Here is a 22,372-nt window from a genome sequence, read left to right on the forward strand (position 1 = left end):
TGCACACACACGCACACACGCACGCACACACACACACACACACACACACACACACACACACACACACACACACACACACACACACACACACACACACACACACACACACTATTGATAAAAAATTGCATTTTACACAATTTTTTTTTTCAATATGCATGGTTAAATCGGTTAAAATCTGATTAGCTGACTTTATGTAACTTCAAGGAGTTGAGCGACACAAGTTTTTATTACTCTGTCTGGAAGTAAAGGGAACTGAATTGAGTCAAAATGGTTTTATTAAATAATGTTGTCTTCATAATTTAAACAAAAATACACACTGACCTTTGTTTTATGAATGAGGCCCAATGAACAGTATTAAAAAGCAAAATGTCAACACTAATTTTCCACTTTTTTCTTTCTTTTCCATATAGCCTAGCGGGGTGATACTTTTTTCATTTAATAGTACTTTGTTTTTGAGTGTGAACCCTGGTGAAAATTAATATGCTAAGTATACTTGCAGCCAGACTGATTCAGTATACTTCAAGTGTGTTAATGATTAGTTAACTTGAAGTGTGCAATTTTGGAACAACTCATTTTGTACTTAGTATATTTTAGTTGTATTAAATTGTAGTAAAGCATAACTTTAAGTGTATTTAGTGTACTTTTGTGTGCTAAATTGGAACAACATCAAGTATACTTAAACTTTAAGTATGCCTGTGCTTGGTTAGTGATATTAAAATGTACTTTATTTGTGTTACAATTACATTACAAATTCATAACGAGTGTCTTCGAAACATACAAGCAATATACCATAAGCGTATTATTTTGAGTAAAAAGTATATGCTCAGTAATACCTTTGGCTTATTCCAAATACTTCAAATTGCACACTTTTTTTGTTGCTGTTAATATATTTGCAATGCACTATTGAAAAAGGGAATATATTTCAACTACAATAAAGTATACTCTCTTTTTTTTTCACTGGGGAATCACAGCTGAATTCCTGATTTATGCAACAGTTCTGCCCTTTTTCAGATTAACTTGCCCAATGATGCTATCAGAATTCAATTTGGATGCAACTCTAAAAAGAAAAAAAAGAGTCATTGTTCAGCATCAATTCAGTTCTGCTGTAAAGATCATCAATTATTAAATGAGTTCATTTCATTTATAAAGCGGCTTTGCAGAAAACAGTGATGTTATCATCCAGCTCAGTTCAGTTCTCATTCAATAGTGTCAGTACAGCAAGATATTTTTGAAAAATCAAAGATATATGATTTCAAAACACACCGAAATTTCATTATGTAGAATTATGATGTTTAATTTGATGCTTTCAAATTAAAATTTTCAAAAACATAATTATAAAAACAGGACGTTGCCAAGGCTGTTGAGTCTAATCTCTGCCAAACAGACATGGTAGGTTTTTTTTTTTTTTTGGTCCACCAAGGCATACTCAGTAGAAAAACAAAGTACAACAAACTTGAACCAAACTATAGTTTCTTTTCTTTTTTTCTAATGTCACTCATGTTTACTTTTAATAGTTTATTCATCATATATACGTCATAGCTTGCCAGGGGTTAAAATGATATGTCACCCCTTAGCCAGAAGCAAAAAAAGTGCTTTTTCCCCCCAGACTTATTAAATCAGAGAAATGTTTTTATATATTTTGCTACATCATAAGAGATTTAGACATGAGAGGGAGCCAGTAAGTGTTCATTACTACAGCTGAGGGCTTCAAGATGTGACTCATTCACCAGAGAAATCTGACATTATCTCATATTTTTGTTAGAACTCTGATGAAACATTGAAACTAAAAGGGGAAACAATATTTTATGGTTCAGAGCTGAAATGTAGGATTAATCGCTAGCTTTAAATCCTAATGGCATCGTTTCGTTTGATGTACCCATGATTTATTCAGTCTTTTAAGTCTTGGCAGCAGAGGTCGGGCAGGACACCAGTAACCCGAGCCATAATAATGATTTGATGGACATTTAAAGTGTAAATGACTTTATATCACTGCACTGTTGACCCCATTCCATGATGTAGGCTATTCTTAGCACAGTCCCAAGTGAAGCCCCAGAATCAGTTGCAGAAAAGTTTTGCGGGTGTGAATCCATGAATGTCACTTATTTATACTTATATGTCAAGCATTAAAATGCTATTTAAAGATCTTTGAGTTCTTTGATTCAGATCTTAAAGGCGAAGTCTATAATTTCTGCTTCAGTCACCAAACGTAACTGCATACATAACGCTTCAATACAAATATTTAGTGGGTCCATGACAAATAATTCCAAAATCTATTGTAAAACCATATCACAAATCTATTTTTTTAAATATAATATTATATAAGCTGATTTGGTGACGCTTTACTACTAGGTCTCATTTGTTAACATTAAGTTATGCATTAACTAACATGAACTAACAATGAGCAATACATTGTCAGAGCATGTATTACCCGTCGTTAATGTTAGTTGATAAAAATGTTCATGTTCATGTTAGTTGACATTGCATTAACTGATGTTAACAGATTCAAATTTTGATCTTAAAAATGTTTTAGTAAATGTTGAGATTAATATTAACAAAGATGAATAAATGATGTAGAATTATTGTTCATTGTTAGTTCATGTTGACTAATGTAGTTAACTAATGTTAACAAAAGAACCCTTATTGTAAAGATACTTTATCTATGCATTTATTTAATAAGCTTTAAATTAAACAAAATATAACAAATGTATAATGGCATATGGTATAACCTTCAAGTAAAATATATTTCCCTTACATCTTAAATACATGTGAGTGTACAGATCATAATTATCTTCAAGTTTTAAGTACAAGCTTTTAAATACAAACCGTATTTTTTTTTACAAATATGAATTTTTAATGTTGATATATCATTTGTTTTTGTGGGTTGTACCATATGACATAAATTATATTTTATCAAAACTGATTCATTGCCTTTATAAAAAAAGATGATAATAATAATAATAATAATAATAATAATAATACTAAATTATGGCAAAATTAAAACGTATTCTAAGATTTTCATCTTTTCATGAGGCCTTTTTCTTTTTCTTCTCAGTAAGGTTTTACCATCTTGAGCATTTTTTTACTTTATCAAAATCAGTTTAGTTCATAAATTAAAAAACATGTTCATCATAAAATAGTTGTATATAAGAATGCCATTTTTATGTATTTTATTAATGTATTTAATGTATATTTATTATTTAATGTGTGATTAAACCTGGAAAATAATAGTATTTTAATGAGCATTACCATAAACCTTCTGATTAATGATAAGACTGAGGTAATGCAACTTCCTAAAAATTGTTTAGTGCCTTTGATAATTATAAGTTGAACAGTTATTTTTAGAACACAAAAGGAGTGGCTGTTAACCCTCATATTTTTAACATTTTAGTACGTTTTTAAGGAAATGGTGTAATATTGCAACGTTGGGCCAGTTGGGTGGCAGAAATTCAGTCTGAACAAATATACACTAATAATCACACAATATTAGTCATATTTTTAAGGAAAAAATAATTTATTATAAAAATGATGTTCAGATTGTATTTACAAAACCTGATGAACTGAATGAAAACTATGGCATTCATGTGATTTAGCTCCGTTCATAGCAATATTCAATTATGATAGTCCCAAAGTCAGTTCTTGTCCTCCGAGAAGCAGAGGTGGACATTGAACTTGCTGGAAAGTGTGTTGGTGTAGCCTTTACCACAGTGTCTGCAGCGTCCTCTATTTTCCTCAGATCTTCTGACACAGACTTTTGGAAATACTCCAGTGGTGTATGAAGGGAAATGGCATCATTAGTGATACCCTGACCTGAAAAAACTGGATTTATCAGCCAGCGATACCTGTCACAGTGCATGGCCTGTGTTCTTGAACGACTTGATTTTGTTGGCATGATGTCCACATAATCATCAGATGGGTGGTCACTGGGTTTTCCTTTTCCAGTTCAAAGGCATCTCCACATTCCTCCAGAATCCCATTTTGGATGGCACCAATGACATCATACACTTTTTAGATAATAGTCTTTCCTGGCTGGTGGCATTCTTAAAAAAAAAAAAAAAAAAAAAAAAAAAAAAAAAAAAAACACTGGTTATGTTCCATATCCCAATCATACACATTTTAAATAATTCAGAATTCAAAAATAAAAATAATTTAAAAAAAAAAATCAAAATTCACAGAATACAGTATGGCAAGCTTATTGTGTCCTCTACTTGTCATGCTAATTTTATACCCCCACATTCCAGAACATCATCACCTGCCCTTCATGCAGCAAGCAGATATTTGGGCAAACAAACAAAGCCCAGTATATTTTGATAAGATAAGTATGATAAGATCAGATCAGATCAGATAAGATAGGATACTGTAAGATAAGATACAGATAGTTTCAAATATTGCTGCACATAAACTTTCAAATTCTCAAATAAATAATTTATTTATTCTTTATTCCTTAAAACTTTAACTTATCATTTAATAATAACTACTGTAAGTTTTGATTGAAACTCAAAATTGTAAAAAAAGAAAACATCTAAAACTTGTTCTATTAGTATTTATTTCACATGAAACAGGTGAGAAGTCAAATGTATCCATGTAATGTGCAAGGTGCACAGAAACATTTTGCTACCCAGTAAAATAACAACACTGACATTACAAGCTATATATATATTTAAAGCATTCAACAGTGCCTTAATATCGGCATGATCTAGAAAATATATTTTGTGCATTTTACTTACTTGAATGTTGATTTATTCCGTCCAGTAAAACAAGATGATGTGCTTCAAGGCAAGTACGCAGGTTGTGTGAGTTCATGGCCAAGTGAACAGGCCTATTCACTAAATATTCCACCCAATAGCATTCCACGGCTGAACATTAGGACCTATTAGTTGTGTTAATGGGTCTTTGCGGGAAGAAAAACATCTGCAGGTTTATTTTAGCAGAGCTAAAATTGATGTTGTAATATTACAACAGTGGGTATATTGTTTAGTTTTTGACCATAAACCATAACCAAATCTGTCCAGTTAGTTTGTATATTTCTTTCTGCCAACAGAAACAGCTTCCAGCGAAGCCAAAGTGAAACTCAAACTCATAACACTATGAAATTTAGAATTTCTAAAATTCCTATGGAGAAAATGAATGGTACAAATACTTCTGGATTCCAATCAACTAAAAAACATGAGCATCACTGTTGCGCTCTAATCCTACAGGGAATCATCTGCATGAAGCAGTGGTTAAAATCACAGGTCAGCTAGCACACAATATGAAGAGTCTCTTAATGAGCATTACCATAACGCTCATTAAGAGGACTGAGATGATGTGCAGAGATTTCCTGCAGCGAGAGTAAAATGCGGTTTGCGTGAGGGGTTGCTTATTTTATCTCTTCCTCAGAGTGAAGGAAAATCAAAGTCTCTGGAGAATGATGTCTACAGGGATAAGAGGAGGTTTCGTGAGTCCCGCTGTGCAGATAGGCATTGTGTCCCGCACTGTTCTGCCACACGCTGTGCCACTCAAATGAGGACAGAGTTTGTTTCCTGACAGTCTGATGTCTAACGAGAAGATGTCGCTCCCTGAAGTTAACTGGCGTAAACTAGCCCGAACTTGCCGCGGTGAAAGTCGTGAGAGGTCATACGAAATTAGTGGCGGTAATTTAGTGAGCACACAGTGGAAAAGATGAAAGTCTAATCAAATTTCACAGCATCGACACACACACACACACACACACACACACACACACACACACACACACACACACAAAACTCACTCTCTGTCGATGACGAGGCAGGTGACAGCTTCAGCGGAGACGACATTAGCCGTCCTGATGTCTTCTCTGCGGGGACACAAACAATTTATGTCAATCATACACAGCCAGAATCTACAATGTATTTGTAAATTTTTTTTTATTAATTATTGAACCACATGATATTATTTAGTTTTTCTCAAATGCTTTGGCACATTTTTCAAAACAGTCCTTACATTCTCTAAACTGTAAGTTCAATTGTTCATGTATTTTTGTTTTTTTTTCTACTTTTTTGTTGATGCTTTTTAGATACAGATTTCAACAATAGGTAAAAAAATTACTGGGAAAAGTCAATACTGTAGTACATAACATCATACAGTAAGTTTTTTTGTAGAAATATGTTACATGTAAACTACAAATTAACAGTTGCTTGTTCATTTTTACAAACTTAATTTTTTCTTCCTTTAACATTCTTACATATATTGGTCTTCCACGACAAGCAACTGCAAATGTACAGTTCACATTTAACACATGTCTACAAAAAATAAATGTACTTTATACAAATGTATTTATACAGTAGTGCTGTAGCTGCTGCTCTTTAGAGTTGTGACGTTCCTCCATGCTCAAGAATGGTAATGATTGTGCCATGGATAAACTCCATTTACTGTGCTTCCAAACTTGATTGGTAAGATTGTGATTCCTATTTCATTACAATAAAACCCACTGTAGCATGTTTGTAACTGCTCAGCATGTGAAAAAATTATTCTGTTTCAGAAAAATTAACATCCACAGAACACTGACTCTTCCTAATCAGTGGCAAAATGAAGCAAAGTTAATCATCAGCCATTGTTATAGCACATTTCTTCATTCAGCATGGTTGCCCTCTGTGTCACTAGAGTCTTCTTCACTGCAGTCTGACAAACATTCACAAGGACTGAAGTCTATGTCTAAAGGAAAGATGAAGGCATAGACTGTCCTCTTTGTGGCCCTCTTTACTGAGCTGAACTTCAACACGGCCCTGTGTGTGTGTGTGTGTGTGTGTGTGTGTGTGTGTGTGTGTGTGTGTGACTGGTTTTGTTCCCACATGGATAGTAATATCAGTACATTTTGACCTTTTGGGGACATATTTTTCGGTCCCCTTGAGGTAAACCGCTTATAACTGCAATTTGTACAGTATAAAAATCATTATTGCTGTGGGAAGTCCCCAGAAAACATGGAAACCAGTGTGTGTGTGTGGCTGTGTGCATGTACTTAACTACTATATTTAATAAATATGAATATATTATCAACTATATTTTGGGGACAAATTTGTACCCAGAAGTGACCAAAACCTGACAAAATCTCCAAAAACCTCCCTTAGGGACGTCCTCATTTGTAAATCTGGTATACAAATAAAGTATGTGTGTGCGTGCGTGCATGTGTGTGTGTGTGTGTGTGTGTGTGTATGTGTGTGACAGCTCCAAACATTAGCACAATGCCAATTCACAATCACCAAGTGGGAATGCTGATTGCCTTCACACACAAACAGAAAGTGCCTCTAAACTCATTGGAAAACATGCCTGTGGCGATATTTCTGCAAAATTATATTACGTTGCCTCTTGCATGTTTCGTGACACTTTCAAAGTGAAACGTCCAGTGAGTGACAATAAAAGCATGTTCAGATTTATTCGAAACCTGAATGTGGCAGTATTTTATTACACTGGTTGTTTTACATATCACGGCAGTTCAGAAACGAAATGTCTTGTGATTGACGCTATAAACGGTTAATGCTCTATCGTGTTTGAAAAACACATTTGCTGAAACTACCATGGCATTTTAGCTTGCTTCTACAAGATTTTGACATCTTTTATTGTGACTCGTATTTCACGGGATTCATACCTGAATGATCCACATCGCAATACAGTGCTGTAACAGGTGACCTACCAAGCAAGTTTACTATGTTAGAAAAGCCATAAATATGGAGCTCAAAATGTATTAGTTTACAAATCATGAACTATGGCACAATAGTTCTGAGGTCATAACATAGTATTGTTCATGGAAACTCATGAAAAAAGTCTTTACTAAACAATATTTTGCTCTTGTAACCATAATTAAAAAATAAATTATTGTTGTTGGTGTTTTACTGTAGATAGAGGCATGTTTTTTTATTTATTTTTTATTTTTTATGAGCCATAGGTTGCTTCATATTATTTTAAATCAAATTAGTCTGTGAAAACATTCCCAGTAGTGCAATATTATATTTATTAACTCATATTTGATATCTTTATGACTTATGACTGATTAAATATAATACAAGACATTAATGTTGAACACTAAAGCAAGCTATTATTGGTCATGCTTTTTGAACAAATTTGAACAAACCCCTAACTATAGGTAATAAATGTTGTGGTGCAACTCACCCTGTTTGTGCTAAGGACACAAATCGTGCGGCTTGTTAAACTCCATGGCAACTGCAACACATGAAAACCACTCAGAGCACCGGCAACTCCACAACAATTCCCTGACAACCACCCACAACCCCTTGCATTATGGCAGAGTTTTAAACAGGGAAGCACCACTCAAAGAAACTGCAAAAATATTGTTGCATCTTTACAATTACATTGATTGTTCTTCAAATAACTGATTTGTTCAGCAACATTAAAAGGACATCAACAAAACCAGCTGCAGACAGCAGACCACTTATGTACAATTATCATAAATAGCCCATAAATTGCCTGCCACATACACACAGTCATGGCGTGTGACAAAAGTACACACATTTAAAATTATAATTAACATTTTTATGATGGATTTTCATATTTTAAGCTCTTGGTAGATTGCGTTGGTCATTATGGTAATGATCCGGCTGCGTCTGTGTTCTTTAATTTTCAAGTCGTCAGTAGATCACGCGCAGAACTTTACACTCTCATCTGCGCTTTTTTGGTTTTGCGCTCTCATGCTAATTTGCCCTGTTTAGTAAATCTGGCCATAAAACTCTTGGGGCCCTATCTTACACTCGGCGCAATGCAGCGCCAAGCGTGACGCAAGTGTTTTTTGCTAGTTTCAGTCCGAAACAGTTTTCATTTTCACGTCCTGCGCCACGTTGTTTAAATAGCAAATGCATTTGTGCCCATTTGTGCGCCCATGGGCGTGCTGGTCTGAAAACGAGGTGTGTTCTGGCGCATTGCAATTTTGAGGCAACAGAAATAGACTGCTTTTAAAAAAAAAAAATGTTTTTGTTATTCACGCATAGTGGTCACTACAGTGGACAGCTATTAAAATGCATTTTCTTGAATTTGCACGGGTTTTTATGGCAAAGTTGCACATCAATCTCTTCATTGGACCCTTGTGCATCATCCTATAAATTGCAATCAAGTGGCAGGCCTTTGTGTTTCGATTTTTTTCCCCCTCTAAACTAAGATGGCAAAGGGTCAGTCAGACATGCCAAGTTGCTCCAGAATATCCACCCATTCCTTCTAATCTAGGAGACTCTTGTAGGTAAAAAAAATATTGCAGCATCAAGCAATATCTAATGAGTCATATCACAGTAAAATTTTCCAAGTTTTGATTTTAGATTGAGAGAAAACTCTGATTAATCACATGTCCACTGTAGTGGACGTCATGCATCAACTGCTATATTTCAGCTACAATTCATAATTATAATGTGAATATTGTTTTTGAAATTTAAAACTTAAAAACTTAATCTGCAGTGACTTTTTTACTGTAAATAAATGTACTTGTATTATTAGAAAGTAATTTTCATTGACATTGAAAAAAGTCATGTGATTACATATGTATGACACTTGTAATGCATTACTTTATTTGTTAGATCAAAAAGTAATCTGATTTCATAATGCACGTTATTGTAATGTGTTTTTTTACTCATAACATCAAAAAGTAATCTGATTACATAATGCATGTTACTTGTAATGCGTTTCCTTACTCATAACATCAAAAAGTAATCTGATTATGTAATATGCATTATTGTAATGCGTTTCTTTACTCATGACATCACAAAGTAATCTGATTACGTAATGCATGTTACTTGTAATGCGTTTCTTTACTTGTTACATAAAAAAGTAATCTGATTAGGTAATGCACATTACTTGTAGTTAATTACCTGTTAGATCAAAAAGTAATCTGATTAGGTAATGCATGTTACTTGTAACACATTACTTTACTTGTAACATCAAAAAAGTAATCTGAATGCGTTATGCATGTTAGTTGTAGTGCGTTACCCCCAACACTGATCATTTCAGATGAGATTGAAAAAACGCTAGGTTTTTAAATCAATTATAACACTAGACTATCGATGCAAATGTCCGTTGAGAGAATAATGTTAGAAATCAAACTTACCTTTCATCTCAATGATCCCAAAGGAACTAGTTTCTCAGCAGCTGCGGAATTTTACTTTGCTCCAGTTAGTAATGCGGCAAAAAGTAAACACAGAACAGAAGCGCAGTGTGTGCAGTACCGTGTGTGTACCGGCTCACTCGGTTGCCTAGGTAATCAATATCACTCCGCTGCTGCTGTAGACAAGGCTTATGATTACAGGGAACAAATTATAACTAATGCAATGTGATGAAAGGTAAGTTTGATTTCTAACATTATTCTCTCAACGGACATTTGCATCGATAGTCTAGTGTTATAATTGATTTGCGTTTGGTGCACTGTGGAGTGGGTAAAATGTTTTTTAATGGCTGGCTAACATCTTCCATTGACTCGCGCTAGCCTAGCATCGGCTAACTATCCAAATATAAGGACTGGATCATTTTTTTTTTAAAATGTCTCCACTGATGAATAACAACCAGGCTGACTTAAAAATGAGGTCCGATGTCAAAAATCAATTCTTGTTTTTCATGCCCTAAGAGCAATAAAAACACATAGGAAAAAAATCCTGACTGAGGATATCATAATTCATGCATGAAAGGGTTAAAGAGCGTGTTAGTAATGTGTGCCTATAGGCGGGTCCACAACGCGCGTACACTCTGCTTATTAAAAGAACATGGGACGCACAGCAGCACACAAACATGCCACATTTTATAAATAAAAGGATTACAATGTAAAAGATTATTATTGTGCACATAAAGATATGGTGGAATCCGGCTTGTCCCGTAGATGGTCTGCTTGCACACTTTTACCTCGCGCACGAGCAGTTCCGTTTGCGCTCTGGAGACGCGTTTGGTCTTTCCACTATCAAATTCCGTCATGTAAATAGCGTATCTGCCATGGCGCAACTGGCATTTAAAGGGAATGGGAGATGAGACTCTGATTGGTTTAACGCACGTAAATCCTAAAACACACCCATTACTCATTATGAAAATAGGGACAACCCTTTCAGACCATGCGCCTGGCTCGGCGACCATTTTTCCCGTCGTTAAACTAGCAAAAGTGGATTCGGACACGCCCTAATGCCTGGTTCAGATTACACGATTTTAGCCCGATTTTGGCACGATCCATTTGACGTAGGGTGTCGTGGGGATTCGCAAACGACAACGGGCGTCGGGACGCAAGATTCGATCGTTTCATCTCGTATAGTGTGTCATAGTGGGCGACAACCTACGTCGCGTCTGCGATGCTTCACGACATCACGACAAAAAGACTAGCATGTTTAATTTTTTAACGGTCCTCCACGACGACGGTGCGCGAGTGAGTGAGTGAGTGAGAGAGAGAGAGTGTGTGTTCGCGAGTGTGTGACTGTGAGTGTGTGAGTGAGAGAGCATGTGTGTGTGACTGTGTGTGCGCGAGAGTGAGTGTGTGAGTGAGAGAGCATGTGTGTGTGACTGTGTGTGTGCGCGAGAGTGAGTGTGTGAGTGAGAGAGCGTGTGTGTGTGTGTGTGTGAGAGTGATTGCGTGTAGGCTATGTGAGTGAGCGTGTGTATGTGCGAGTGAATGAGTGTGTGAGACGGCTCGCGATGACTGGTCGGAAAACAACGTGTAGTCTGACATGTTTCTTGTCCACGACATAACAAGATTTTTAGGAGTCAAAATCGTGTAATCTGACACAGTGACTATCGTAACAGACAAAAAAATCGTGTAATCTGAACCAGGCATAAGTGAACTTGCGCCGTACGCTTTAGACCATGCGCTTAGATCATTAAAATATGGCCCTTGGTATGTTATAAGGCTTTTATGCATTTGAAAAGTAGCATAAATAAATGATAAAGTTAAAATGTTTCCGGTTTTAATGTGACATTTAAATAACACAATGACAAAAAATATGTATATATATCAATTCCTGTGACATGCCACCCTCATCCTCAACTTTGACATATGGGTCTCCAATTAGCACCATGCAGTTGTGAATATTTCACTTTCCAGTGGACAAGTCTATGTTTAGGGTGTCATTAGTGTCTGCATGCGCTAGAAATCAACTGCCTCAAACTGGCTCTCATTATAATATGATGTTTCCCAGTACAACTGCAAAAACGATGAAAACTCCCATTGAGACAGAACATATCAGAGGTGCTGCAGCTCTTGTGAATAACGTCCAATTATATCACCTGATGTGATTATTACAACAGTCCTATGCTATTCACATCTCAGCTACACTTATCACGTCAATCGCACATGAGGATTAAACTGCCACAAAGAAAGTCCAGCACAAGGGAACATCCTTCAATTACACTGTCACACTTCAGAGGCAGAGGGATGTCTTTGAATACTGTGACAGCATTAGGTGAGGATCGAGTCAAAGAAAGACAGAGGGAGGTTAAGACCAGCCAGTGCAAACGTGTTTCAGCTGTCAGTCAAAGTCTGGATGTAGTGAGCGCACATCACAGCAAGTATGGAGTGAGGTTTATGAGGGAAAGGTCAGAGCCGTCAATCAAGCTGGGAGAATATAGCAGGACAAAGATGAGGTGACATCTAGGGTTCTCCAAGAAACTGAAACCAAGTTTAACGTGCTGGTTGTGAAGCATGAGAGGTCTTCAGTGTAACATTGTAATAATAGGGTTAGCTCACCCAAGAATTTATGGTAGCCCTTTTTTACTGTACGCTTTCAAGTATGGAAAAGAGTGGTGTGAATATTCTTCGTGTTACAAATCAAAAAGAAAGTCATACAGGTTTGGTGAGTAAATAATGATAGAAATTAAATTTTAGGGTGAACTAAAGCATAATGTGGAAATCAACAGTATAGCTGAGGTTTAGAAAACAATGCAATGACAATTTAATTTTCTGGGAGATTTATACTTTCATATAAGACTTTTCACATGCATTCTTACTGTACTAAAATAACTTTTAATAAAGTCACTTTGTATTGTATAAATGAAAATTAATCACTTCTACAAGTAGCTAGACACAGGCTTTGAACAAGAAAACTAATCACAAACAGATTTTTGGGATTTTGACTTGATTTTTATGACAATTCAGATGAACCCTCATCCCCAATTTCCATTAAACATTGCACAAGACAAAAAAATGTCAAGTATTTATACATCATGGTTGTGTATGTTGTTGTATTTTAAATATATTAAATACAATTTTAGACAATTTTCAATACATTTAAAGTAATGATAATTGGTAAAACTTTACAATAAGGTCTCATTTGTTAAAATTAGTTCATAGTAATTTAATTTAATTAATTAATTAATGTTAGTCTGTTTAGTAAATAAAGTTAATAAATGTTCATGTTTGTGATAGTTGGCAGTGCATTAACTAATGTTAACAGATACAACTTTTGATCTTAATAATTAGTAAATATTTAGATTAACATTAATTGAGATTAATAAATGCTATAGAAATATTGTTCATTGTAAGTTCATGTTAACTAGGTAATGTTAACAAATGTGCTACCAATAATCAAATGAGAATAACCTTTGAGAATAACGGGGAAAAAACTCAAAAGAGAGATTGGGATGAGTTGAATTGCCATAAAAACAATGTCACATTACAAACAAACAAACAAACAAACAAACAAACAAACAAACAAACAAACAAACAAACAAACAAACAAACAAACCTTAATGGTCTTAAAATAGGCCTAATTTTAATCGATGATTGTGTTTCTATTATTCACCCGTACAGTGCTCCTTGGTCTGAATGTTTGTATACTTTCTTTCCAGCGTATCAACAGAATCAGCATCTCCTTAACTGGCAGCAAATTAATTATTTAGCCTCAACAAGGTGTTTTGCTTAAGCGGGACATGAAAGTTTACTTAGCATACAAGCTGTTGCACATCAAAGCAGTGAGCAGCCTTTAATCCACAAGACCAAAGCTATTGTTATGGCTGTTACTTAGTCAAATCCCAGGCAGCTTCCATTTCACACAAACACGACTCATAACGCCGTAAAAAAATATTGTTTAAGATGAAAGACTGACTTGATCCACTTCAATATAGAGTGCTGATTGATTTGCTAAACATACTACCACTTAAAAAAAGAAACTAAACAAACAACAAACAAAACAAAAACGCAAGACTCTGTGCTAATTAAAGCTGAGTGAGAGGTGAGATCAAAGCCATGAAGATCAAGAACACAAGAGTAAAAACCTCATCAGGCAAAAACTAATAAACTCTTCATCAGCTTGGTCGTCCTTGGGCACAGATCAAAGCAAGAGCCACCTAACTAGGTGTCTTTGTGAATAAAAGAAAAGTGACAATTAAACAATAGATCACACAATGTCTAACTATAAACATCAGTGTATAAATAGCTTTCATTTGTAACAAACAACAATCTCAATGAAGTTGGCATCCCATGAAATGAAATAATTACTAAAATATTCACAATTTGTGCTGCAAAAACAAACGTCTGTGCTGGTTTGGTGTTTGAGATATTGAACATAATTTTTTGGGATGTATGACATCACTCTCCACCCCATGTCACTCAAATCGCTCCAAATAGGCACCGTTCATATGTGTTCGGTTTGCAGTTAAACACTATTTTTTCACTATTTTTATTGTCTTTCCTTAGATATAACAGGAATGTTTTTGGGAGTTGTGATGTCACTCTCCACGAAACTGTGGACGATTTTTGCCGGTTTGTGCCGTACAAATGAATATAGTATTTATTCTATAAATTATTTTTTTTTTGCTGTAAATTACTGGCTGCAAATAGAATGAAACCATTGAAATGCAAGAGGCAATTAGAAACCAAAAACTCAAATTTAAAAGTAAACTACAGATGATTTTCTTAGCTCTATCTTCACTTTTGATCTAACAAGGTAGCTCAGGTTTCTTTTCACTTCATTTCACAGGTTGGCATAGTGTACTAAACTAGAGGCAGTGACTTCTTGAATTTTGTCATTCAAAATGTATTAAAGTATGTCCTCCTTGATCAAAGCTTTCATCATGAGATCGTGTGATCCAATGAGTCGTGTGGCCACAAAATATCCTACTACTTTCTCATTCAAGTTAATTCTATCAAATATAAAATTTTCCCAGCATGGACCTTATATTTTGTGTGCAATCTGCAGGCTCTTTATTCCGGTCCATTAACAGCTTGCCCCTTTTTCAGGGTCAATGACAAGTTCAATACTGCAACACAACTGTGCAAAACCAGCCAAGTGCACTAATGCAAGCTTGTCAAATAGAAAAAAGGAGAAAAAAAAATAGAAAATAGAATCCCTTTAATATGTTTACCACTATTCGGTAGGATAATTGCCCAACAACAACAATAAAATAGATGGTTGTTTGTCACAACCACCACAATTAATGCACTAACACTTCCTCTGACCTCCACTAGGGGTCCTCACTGCATATGTTCTGTCTCCATCCATTGCAACAGCTGTTCAAAAGTTTAAAAAACAAAACCATCATGTGAAAATAAATGTGTAAATTACATCTGAAAAGCATCTCTTTGCTTAGCAGGAATAACATTCACTTGAAATAACTTGATAGCCATAATGGAAGCTGAGCGAAGTTGCCTGAGGTTGGCCTCTACTGAATCAGCAGCGGTGGGAATAACGCAGGAAATATGGAAATAGATCAGAGGATGATGTTCATAACCGACCGACCCTGTGAGAAATATGATATGGGGAGGATATGTGCATCTGACTGCTCTGACACAACCGGTCTCATCTTCTCCAAATTAGCTCTACTCACTAAGTGCTTTGAGCTCCCAGTCCCTTAGACGGTACGCTTGCAAATAAAGCCTAAAATATGACAGACATTTTCATACAAGCCCATTTCAAATCAGGTTAAAAACCATGTGAAATGCCAAGTGAGTAAAGCTCACTTTAAAAAAAAATTGAGGAAGACTTCACAAATAAGAGGGATTGCTGAAAAATCCCTCTTATTACAATAAAATTGTTTCAGAGGTGGAGCAAGTTATTGCATTTTGATTAAATATAATGATTTGCTTTTAATTTAGTAAAACCAGGACTCGGAAATGTGCATAAAAGGAAGCAAATAAGGTCAACTTTAATTTTATGTTGACTTTAAATGCTTTCTACTTCCATTCAAAAAGTATTCCAGAAGCAAGCTGAACAAATCAAAACAGATGCTTTGTTTGGATGTGCATTTGATTGTTCTCAGTTAACAGCCCATTAGGCATGTGCCAGCAGCAAACGATCCATCGAGCACATAATTGATGTCAGCGCTTGCTTTCGTAAACATGGACAGTGGCCAGCTGTGATTGATGCGCTGTATAAGTAGTGTGCAAGGAAGTTTTTACCCTTGAAGGGCTTTTTCTCCAAACCAGTCTCCTTTCCCTAATGCCCGAAGATAGACAGGGGTCCCATTGGGTGGATCTTCTCGAGTTACGTTCACCTGCAATTACAGATTATTGATCATTAAAGGAGTAGTTCACTTTAAAATGAAAATTACCCTGTGATTTACTCACCCTCAAGCCATCCTTGCTATCCTTAGCCGGAAGCTAGTTATTTTACTTTATAAAGTTTTAAATATGAATATTTTCAATTTTGAAAGAGCAAACACTGCACATTCTGTACAATAATTCATAGTGACCACATCTGTCAAGCTTCAAAGAGACAATAAAACTCCACGCAGTATCATAAAATAGTCTATATGACTTATATTCCAAGACCTCTTAAGTCAGTAAATACTTCTGTGTAAGGAACAGACTGAACTTTATGAAGCTATTATTCACTGAACATCTTCCCTTTCACTGTAGCTCTCAAATCCAAAATCCAAAATCCACAAGGCAACCTCTCTAAATCTAGTGGTAGTAAAACCAAAAAGTTGTATTCATTATCACACAAATAATTAGGCAGATGATGGATTAATAAAGACTTATTGTTGTGCATTTGTAATGTTTGTAGTCCATGTTAGAAATAATTTCTTAATTGGAGGGGAAGATTTTCAGTAAATGCAGACTTAAATTTCACTCAGTTCTTTACACAAGCTAATTTCTGAAGACTTAGCATACAACGCATATGGACTACTTTTATGATACCGTTTCTATAATTTTTTGGAACTTAGACATGGTCACTATTTGTTGAATGGAAAACAGCTGCATGAAGATCCTTCAAAACTTTTTGAAAATCCTTCAAATCATTCCTTCCTTTTGACTTGCAGGTGAAAAAGCTGCATGAAGGTTTGGAACGATGTGAGGGTGAGTAAATGATGACAGGATTTTCATTTTGGGGTGAGTTCATGCATGCAACCTCTTTGGTATTCTATCTCTGTGACAGAAAATATCTTACCTTTCCTTTGCTAATGATAAAGAATGTGTCCCCTCTGGCACCTTGTCTAATAATGTACTCTCCATCACTGTAGTGAGTCTGAGAAACAAGATAAAGAGAGAGGGGCAAAGAGAGAGAATTACTAAAGTGCAATTTCTCCCTTCTGGTCCAATTTTCACAATGTTACTCCATCACAATCATCCTCAAGCCATCATGAAGACGGTTGCCTCAATCACACAACAGATCGCTTCAGGGTTGCAACACCAGAACGAGAACAGAAGTGCTCTTAGCAGTAATCCATGCTACCGGCAAACCACAGTGGCCCCCATTGCAAAAGTAAGTCTACAGAACTCGAAATAAACCTCAAGGTTTAGACTACTAATACTTAGGGATCTGTACAAATGTACTGACCTTGTCCAGCTCTGTTTACGATTGTGAAAGATACTTCAAACTGTGTGTCTTGATGAGGAGAGGTGTGTTGTTACTTGTCTAAGCACTTGGAGTTCAGATTATAGAGAGCAGTATATCACAGATGGTTGGAGATGCAATCTGTTGACTTGAGCCAGTACACCTAGAACCTAGAATCACCTAGAACACCCTGAACTGCATAGCAATGTGATGAAACCTCTCAGAACACCATAGCAACCGCATAAGCAATGCCCTGGAAACCACCCAGAACATCCATGGCAACTTTTCAAGCACCACTTACATTTTCTTCAACAAATGTAAAATATTGTTTTGTTCCAAAATGTGTTTTATGCAATTCATTACATTACACAAGTACACTTTCTTTTTTACAGCCAGTTTGACATCAGGTCAAGTACTTTAATGGTGGAGCAACAGTGTAAAAATAATCTTAAATTAAAATAAAATCCCTGATTATTACAATTAATGACAACAGTATATATATATATATATTATTAACTAAAAATGAGCAGTACAGATCTTACAGAATGTAATAATCTTTGTTAATGTTAAAACTAATTTATATAATTATATATATATATATTTATATATATATAATATAATTATATTTATATTATATATATATATATATATATATATATATATATACTGTTTATATATATACTGTTTATATATATATATATATAAATTATATAATATAATATATATATATATATATTATGTAATATATATATATATATATATATATATATATATATATATATATATATATATATAATATAAATATAATTATAATTATATTATATATATATAAATATATATATATAATTATATAAATTAGTTTTAACATTAACAAAGATTATTACATTCTGTAAGATCTGTACTGCTCATTTTTAGTTAATGAGACCTTATTGTAAAGTATTACTAGTAATAACAACAATACTCATTTATATTATAATATACAGTGCTATGCATAAGTTTAGACACCCATGCTAAAGTTGACAAAAAAGAGGAATAAAAAAATCATCTTTTGGAAATTGAACTTAATGCCTTAATTAAAAAAAAATAGGAAAAATCCAACCTTTAAGGACACCAATTTTCTTTGTGAATGAATAATGTATCGTAAATAAATAAATGTTCTTCCTTAAAATACAGGGTGCATAAGTTTGGACACCCCTATGTTAAATTCCCATAGAGGCAGGCAGATTTTTATTTTTAAAGGCCAGTTACTTGATGGATCCAGGATACTATGCATCCTGATAAAGTTCCCTTGGCCTTTGGAATTAAAATAGCCCCACATCATCACATAGCCTTCACCATACCTAGAGATTGGCATGGTTTTATTTCAGTTAGCCTAATAGCTGGTTTGATTTGCATTGAGAGATGATCTTATGGAAAGTACTCCATGCCAATCTCTAGGTATGGTGAAGGCTATGTGATGATGTGGGGCTATTTGATTTAGCCAATTTCATTAAAGGCTGTTTACTTTACCACATGCGTGCCTTGGAGTATTTCGCCTGAATAAATAAGAAATACATTTGAAGAAATCTATTGACACCATGAATACTAAAGCTAGTTACTGGCTCAGTAACACAATGAAGCACACTGAGTAGGCTATGTACAACAGGAACAGCCTGACTTGAGATATGATTTAACACATTTAATTGACATAATGGAAGAAATGATAATCAATATTCATTGCACATGACATGGACATATGGAATGTGTTTCCATAACCATGATGCAATAGGATTGTATAGTAGTTTTCTTTGAGTCTGTTGCTCCTGCCAACAGCATTGAAGATGTTTTGTAACTGGACTATTTGTGCTCTATTGTTGGTCAAGGCCAAACATAATCCCTTTGGGTAGTAGGCGTTTCAATCATCCAAGGCCAATGACCTGGGGCCTGGTCACAAGAAAGAGGTTAAGAAAATCCTTAAGATAAATTCTAAAAAGTTTGTAAGAAAATTCACCCTGTAGGCAATCATTGTATCCCTTAAAATATTTAAATGTTTTTTCCTTGAAAAAAATTATTCTTGCCTTAAAATAGCTTGAATGTAAATCTACACCCTTGCCTCATTTAAAGGGGTCATGACATGAGAAACCAAATTTGCCTTGATCTTTTGGTATATAAGAGGTCTTTGTACCATTAAAACTTCCTGCAAGTTTCATAGCTTAAGACGTCCTCCCCATTATAAACGAAGCATTTATTTAATCAAGCTCTGATTACAGCTCGTTGGGGATCCATGGTAAGAAGTGACGTCACGGTACGAAGTGACGTACCAGTCGTTTGCATATGACCACCTCCAGCGCAAGACAACTACGCCTCATTTCGCATCATCGCATCGTCACGCCACAGGTGTTCAGTTGACGTGCAGCGAGTGTCTGTTTACAGAAGATCGCGATGACGCAGATGTGCTGTTCCTGGCTGTGGACGAACAAAATGTTTGAATACGCTGCCGAACGATCCAGATGTCAGGGAAAAATGGATGCAGTTTATTTTTTGCATATGTCCCAGTCACGGCAGTGTTAATTTAAGCGTGTGTTCTCTACATTTCAAGGATGACTGTTTTGAGAACAAACTGCAGTATGATGCTGGCTTTGCCAGAAAACCTTTGCTTAAAGATCAGGTCGTGCCGACTATTCTGGGTCCCAACGCCGCCGCAAACTGTAAGTAATGTATTTCATCTTAAAACTACTTTTAGCCAATGACGTTAGCCAATCATAACAGTGGGCGTTAACACTGAACTCTTAAAGGGAAAACACCCCCAAAACAGACTGTTTGAATCAGAGGATGAGAAACAGGGTGGGAAACGGTCATAAATCACTACAATTTTAACGTTTTTTTTTTGTCCAAAAATCTATAATAATACTATAATTGCACTGAAGGAAACATAATAAAACAAAAACAAAAACCATGTCATGACCCCTTTAATATATACAGTTCTATGAATATGCAAATTAGCCCCACCTCCACTCACAGCAGCTCAGAGATTCACTCATTGATGATCACACGTTGAAGTGATCGGTTACAAGGAAGTTTGTGACGTCAGAAACACATTTTTTGTCTTCGGTTCACTGCAGTTTTAAGGAGAAAATACTCAGCAATGGTGCTGACATGAATTTGCACATGGTTTGTCTTAGAGCATATTAAAAACACCACATAGACATATAAACAGCATTAAAAGCTTGATTTTCACCACAGGGGGACTTGTCAAATATTTTCTTAAGAACATCTTACATGACAGGCTTTAGTATTATTTGATTGAAAGGGGGCAATAGCTGAAGACTCACTGAATGAAAAACACCTCCAAGCCCGTCTTTTTCCGCTGCCTGCAGATTACCGTAGTTATCATAATAAGCACACAGACTATTTTTGTCGCTACCAGCTTGAGTTAATTACTGTTTTAATAATTACATTGCCGTGTCAAGTTAAAATAGCTATTTTAACAGAGCCTGTCTCAAGATGCAGAGGTTATTTCCATTCATTGCACTCCGTCTTTCTTGCGCTCTCTCTAGAGTGAATGCGTCGGGACTCTGTGTTCTCTAGTTCTAGCTAGAGTGAACGCATACTGTATTTCCATACCTCCGTGTACCCTGCTCATCAGCACGTTTCATGCTATGCAGACTTAGACACACGTCAATCACTGAGCACCGAAACAGCAGCCGCCTTTTACAGTTCCTCCTGAACCAAAACGACAAGCTTTTACTGCATTATCACTACTGTAATAGTTAAATTAGAGATGCAAACCCGTGACGTTTTACTCGGAACGGTTCATGACTCGAATTTATGCGTTTCAATGGTAACACTATCAACGTTGAAATGAAACTGCAGCAGTCAGGTGGTACAGGTCAGTGCTCTTTAAGTTGTTATGCTCATTATTACTGTAATGTTATGTGGTTTGAGACATGAGGTAGTTTAATGCCATCTCTCGTGATGCTGTGTGTGTTTGTGTGTTTTGAAGGAGGCGTGGCTTTGGAGATGCACAGAAGTGAGGGTGGGATCTCATGCTTTCAAAGCTAGCTCCCTATCGCTAGCCTATACGAAAATTGCCTATATACCCTACCTTTAATGTTTGAAACAACCCAGTCAATTCATTAAACATCTTACCTTTGGGGATTTAAGACAGGTTTGGAGCTGATTCTAGCCTAAATTACGTACGATGATTTTCAGGAATACTCTTTTCAATAATATGAATACTTCTTAAATTTTGTCTTGTGAACAATCTTAAGAAAAAATATATGAACATTCTTAAGAAAGGTTTTTGGGAATACAAAATATTATATTTTTTCTTAACAAAAAAAATTAGAAGGAAATAGCAGGTGAGAAGAATTTTGTGAATCCAGTCAAGACCCACAATCAAGACGCCACACATTTCTCATATTTTCAGAGATTAAGCCCAGTCCATGAAGTCCTGAAACTTTGAGAAACCCTAAAATATCTGATTTGAGATCAGAAGCTGCTCACATTAGTTCCTCAGTTTCTAGCCACAGAATGAACTGGCTGCTCCTGCAGCTTTGTACAGGTTATCGCTGAGCTCACCTTGAGGAAGTAAGGATTGAATTTGCCTCTCTTTTGTACTGTTAGGATGCATTGTTAAATACCACCTCTCTATGGCATTTGTGGTTTGCTGAAAATAATTCTGACTCATCCAGCAGTTA

At 35.5% G+C, this 22,372-nt stretch overlaps 1 protein-coding gene across 2 annotated transcripts in view; it reads right to left on the reverse strand.

The window, feature by feature from the left end:
- Positions 1-14,733: 14,733 nt before the first annotated feature.
- LOC308706881 (cGMP-dependent protein kinase 1-like) overlaps positions 14,734-22,372 on the reverse strand; it is a 144,641-nt gene continuing 137,002 nt past the window's right edge. For both annotated transcript variants that reach the window (XM_081392754.1, XM_081392753.1), the window contains exons 6-7: positions 17,307-17,384; positions 14,734-16,410 (exon numbers count right to left, since the gene is read on the reverse strand). In XM_081392754.1, coding sequence (XP_081248880.1) covers positions 16,312-16,410; positions 17,307-17,384 — 177 coding nt within the window. In that variant the 3' untranslated portion in view covers positions 14,734-16,311. The remainder of the gene's footprint in view (positions 16,411-17,306; positions 17,385-22,372) is intronic.

This window comes from Scardinius erythrophthalmus, assembly GCF_964197995.2.
Source record: "Scardinius erythrophthalmus genome assembly, chromosome: 18".
NCBI lineage: Eukaryota > Metazoa > Chordata > Actinopteri > Cypriniformes > Leuciscidae > Scardinius > Scardinius erythrophthalmus.